Raw genomic sequence first — 4000 nt, forward strand, 5'->3', positions numbered from 1 at the left:
ACAAAATATGTTACTGAGATAGCATGTCATTGGACAAAAAAAATCTGCTAAATAATTTTAAACATTTTTAAAGAATTTCCTAATATCACTTTGGATGACAGATGTAGTGTACACTAGCACCACATTTGTTGTTAGTGATGTCATATATTTTGTATATTTAATAAAACCATATGCTTCAAAATTTGAAGTACTTCAGAAGGCTAGGAGTTACATAATAATAGTTTTTGTGTGTGGAACTGGGTATCCATCCCACAGACTCATGCATGCGAGGCAGGATATCAGCCATTGAGCTACATCCCCAGATTTAAAAAAAAATATTTTAAAACAGGAGTTCATTAAGTTTACACAGATTCTCCTCAAACTGGAGATCCGACTGACTAAGCTTCCTGAGTACCTGGGATTACAGGTGTGACCAAATGCTCCTGCTTGTTAGATAATTTTTAAAAGACAAACAAAGTTGAGTGGGGTCTATATTCACAAAGGGGGAAAATCATGAAACATGAGAACCGTGAAAAATTTTATTTTAATCTGTTACATAGGATTTTTTTACTATAAACTGTCAAATTTAATTTAGTATTCAAATAAGCTCTAGCAAAGTGCTTATAAATATTCTAAAGAAGGAATGCTATGCCATTGTCTTAGAATAAAATTCGGTATATTTGACAGCTCCTTAATTTCCTCTAATGCATTGAATTTTTTTAAATGGGAAGGATGTTCCTTAATCTCTACTGTCCTTGAAGAGAGTGCAGTAGTTTGTGGTGATCATGGACTTGATAGGTGTAAAGTTCTTGTTCTAACACTGCTCATTTAAGTGTCACCAAAGGATGCGATTTTTGAAGAAAATTATGCAAAAATTCTGGGATTGGTTTTGTCACACTGAGAAAAAGTGCTGAAGGTATATTGAATTTGGGTGTGAACATCATACATGTGCTGGGTACCTGGTTTTTAGTTATTTTATTCTAAGCCTTCTATTCCCCAAAAGGTGTGTAAACACTATTGAACTACAGAATCAAACACGTGTCTCTGAATTCCAACTCATGAGGCTCTCAGAGGATCCAGACCTGCAGCCCATTCTCTTTGGACTGTTCCTGTCCATGTACCTGGTCACAGTGTTGGGGAACTTGCTGATCATCCTGGCCGTCAGCTCTGACTCCCACCTCCACACCCCCATGTACTTCTTCCTCTCCAACCTGTCCTTGGCTGACATTGGCTTCATCTCCACTACGGTGCCAAAGATGCTCATGAACATCCAGACTCACAGCAGAGACATCTCCTATGCGGGCTGCCTGACACAGATGTCTCTTTTTGCCCTTTTTGTCTGTATGGATGACATGCTTCTGACTGTGATGGCCTATGACCGGTTTGTGGCCATCTGTCACCCCCTGCAGTATTCAGTCATCATGAGTCCTCGCCTCTGTGGCTTCTTAGTTTTGGTGTCTTTTTTATGCAGCGTTTTGGACTCCCAGATGCACAACTCGATTGTGTTACAAATTACCAACTTTAAGGCTGTGGAAATTTTGAATTTCTTCTGTCACCCTTCTCAATTTATTAATCTTGCCTGTTCTGATACCTTCACCAATATCATAGTTATTTATATTTTTGGTGCCATCTTTGGTATTCTTCCCATCTCAGGGATTCTTTTCTCTTACTCTAAGATTGTTTCCTCCATTCTGAGGATCCCATCCTCGGGGGGGAAGCACAAAGCCTTTTCCACCTGTGGGTCTCACCTGGCAGTTGTCTGTTTGTTCTATGGAACAGGCCTTGGAGTGTACTTTGGTTCAGCTGTGTCACATTCTCCCAGAAGCAGTGCAGTGGCTTCAGTGATGTTCACTGTGGTCAGCCCCATGCTGAACCCCTTCATCTACAGCCTGAGGAACAGGGACATGAGAAGAGCCCTGAGGAGGCTGTACGGCACAACTGCCTATTCCCAGGAACTGTAGCATCCACTAGAAATTCACAGTGGAGAAGTCCGCCAAACGAAACTGTCAGAGCTGCCATCCACTCTGTTATTTTGCAGTTTCTGTACATTAATTCTTCATCATGGTAGAGTGGAATTGGAAACTGGTTAGAGATGGAGAAATAAAGACATTTTTGAATGTGCACAAAATTTTAGTCTCCGAAGAGGGGAAGTTAGGGAAATGCATGATGATAATGATTCCAAAGCAAAACAAATATAGTGTCACAGTGTGGTGCACTAAAAAATGGTTAAAGTGCTAATTTTTTTCATTCATTTTCTTACTATGATAAGGAATGAAAATAAAATGCAAATGGTACTTTAAAAATTAAAGACATGAAGTAAGTAAATATTTGTAGCACAATTCAAAGTATTCAAGGTGTGGAATAAGCCAGGATGTCCCTCAACACATGAATGGATAAAGAAAATGTGATATATATATATATGTTTGTGTGTGTGTGTGTGTGTGTGTGTGTATATATATACAGTCACGATGGGGTTTCATTCACTCATATAGAATAATGAAATTATGTGATTTGCAAGAAAATAGGTGGAACTAGATAGTAACATTTTAAACAAAATAATTCAGACACAGAAAGATGCTTATTGTAGGTTCTCTTTCATATGTGGAAACAATAGGGCAAAAGATTAAGAAAGAATTTCATGAATGTAGAAGGGAAAGCATTAGCATAGATGAACAGAAGCAGGAATAGCAAATAATCAAGGATGAAGGGACATGCTGAGAATAGCACGGACCAAATTATGTTGTTGGCATTAAGATATGAAAATATGTAATTAATATGCACCAGTAAACAAAGAAAGAATGAAACAAAAGAGCACACTTGATTCTTGATTAGTACTAGAAGAGCCAAAACTCTCTGTGGACATTTATTACCCTTCTTTCTCCTCCACTATTAGTAGGATGTTCCTAGAGACTGAGATCACAGGGAACTCGGTGGCTTATTATGAGCTCTGTGCATGGAGCTTCCAAGGGTTTATAATGGTCAATCTTCAGCCTGGTGGTTCAAGTCCACTGGACCGTGCATCTGTCTCCTTCTCCCATGATTGGCTGCATTAGGAGTCTCCTAATTCTCACTGTATTCACCTGTCTTAAGGACGGAGCCTGAGGTGACTTTAGGCACTGGGAGAAGGGATTGGTGTTTATTCCTAGTCCTTGGCCATGATTTGGCAGAGGCTCAGTGTGATTCAGAAAGTGCTGAGGGAGAGCATGCATGGGGGATGGACAATCCAAACTTTTGTTTCCCTTCATCAGGAGAAAATATCATTTGGCAGATTTAAACCATGTGGAATGTGAACATTTTGCAATTTGTTGTGGAAATGTCATTGAGAAGTTTGTTTCCCTCTCACACTGGATCCGCTGCCCTTAAATCTCATCCATGATAGGGGAATTTGTGTCCTTCTACCTTGTTCTGTGAGCACCTCAAAAGATTTGTGATGGTGATGATAAGGATGAGGAGGGTGGACAGCAACCATGACATCTTGACGCCTTATTCATGGCTTCTCAATGCCAGGTGTGGTGTTGCTGGTGCTGTATTTGCCTAGTTACAATGATTGTACATAAAAAAGAGGGGAGGGGTATATTAAGTAAGCTAGATAGGAAGAAAAGACTGAAAACATGCTTGGAATGTGGTTCTTGAATGGAGACTCCTGGTACGTCCTCCCCATGAAAACCCAGACAGCCATCTCTTCTCTGCCCCACCCCCACAAGGGACCCCTTGCTCACTGAGGTTTTGAGGATCCCGAGAGGTCACAGGACAGAGTGCTGGCTAGTATTTGTGGCCTCTGCTGTGGGAAGGATGCCTACTGATGACATGCAAAGATGACTTAAGGGGTAGAGGCACAATAATCCAACACACTTCTGTCCTCTTGCCCCAATCCAAGAAAGCTGTGTGTTCTCTTCCCCCATCTCTATTCTTGTAAGTGGAGCATTGAAACTGTGAAGGAAATGCAAGTCACAAGCTGATTCCATTCCCGCTCAGGATCTGCATATGGTCAAATCCTGTGCCTGAGACCTCCCTGTGTCTG

General features: G+C 40.7%; 1 protein-coding gene across 1 annotated transcript; it reads left to right on the plus strand.

Annotated features, from left to right (window-relative positions):
• On the plus strand, positions 1-2264 carry LOC107157529 (olfactory receptor 7E24-like). The gene has a single exon (XM_048813667.1). The coding sequence runs from the start codon at positions 1038-1040 to the stop codon at positions 1938-1940; it is 903 nt and encodes a 300-aa protein (XP_048669624.1). The 5' UTR covers positions 1-1037; the 3' UTR covers positions 1941-2264.
• The last annotated feature ends 1736 nt before the right edge of the window (positions 2265-4000 follow it).

Source organism: Marmota marmota, unplaced genomic scaffold (genome assembly GCF_001458135.2).
Source record: "Marmota marmota marmota unplaced genomic scaffold, marMar, whole genome shotgun sequence".
NCBI lineage: Eukaryota > Metazoa > Chordata > Mammalia > Rodentia > Sciuridae > Marmota > Marmota marmota.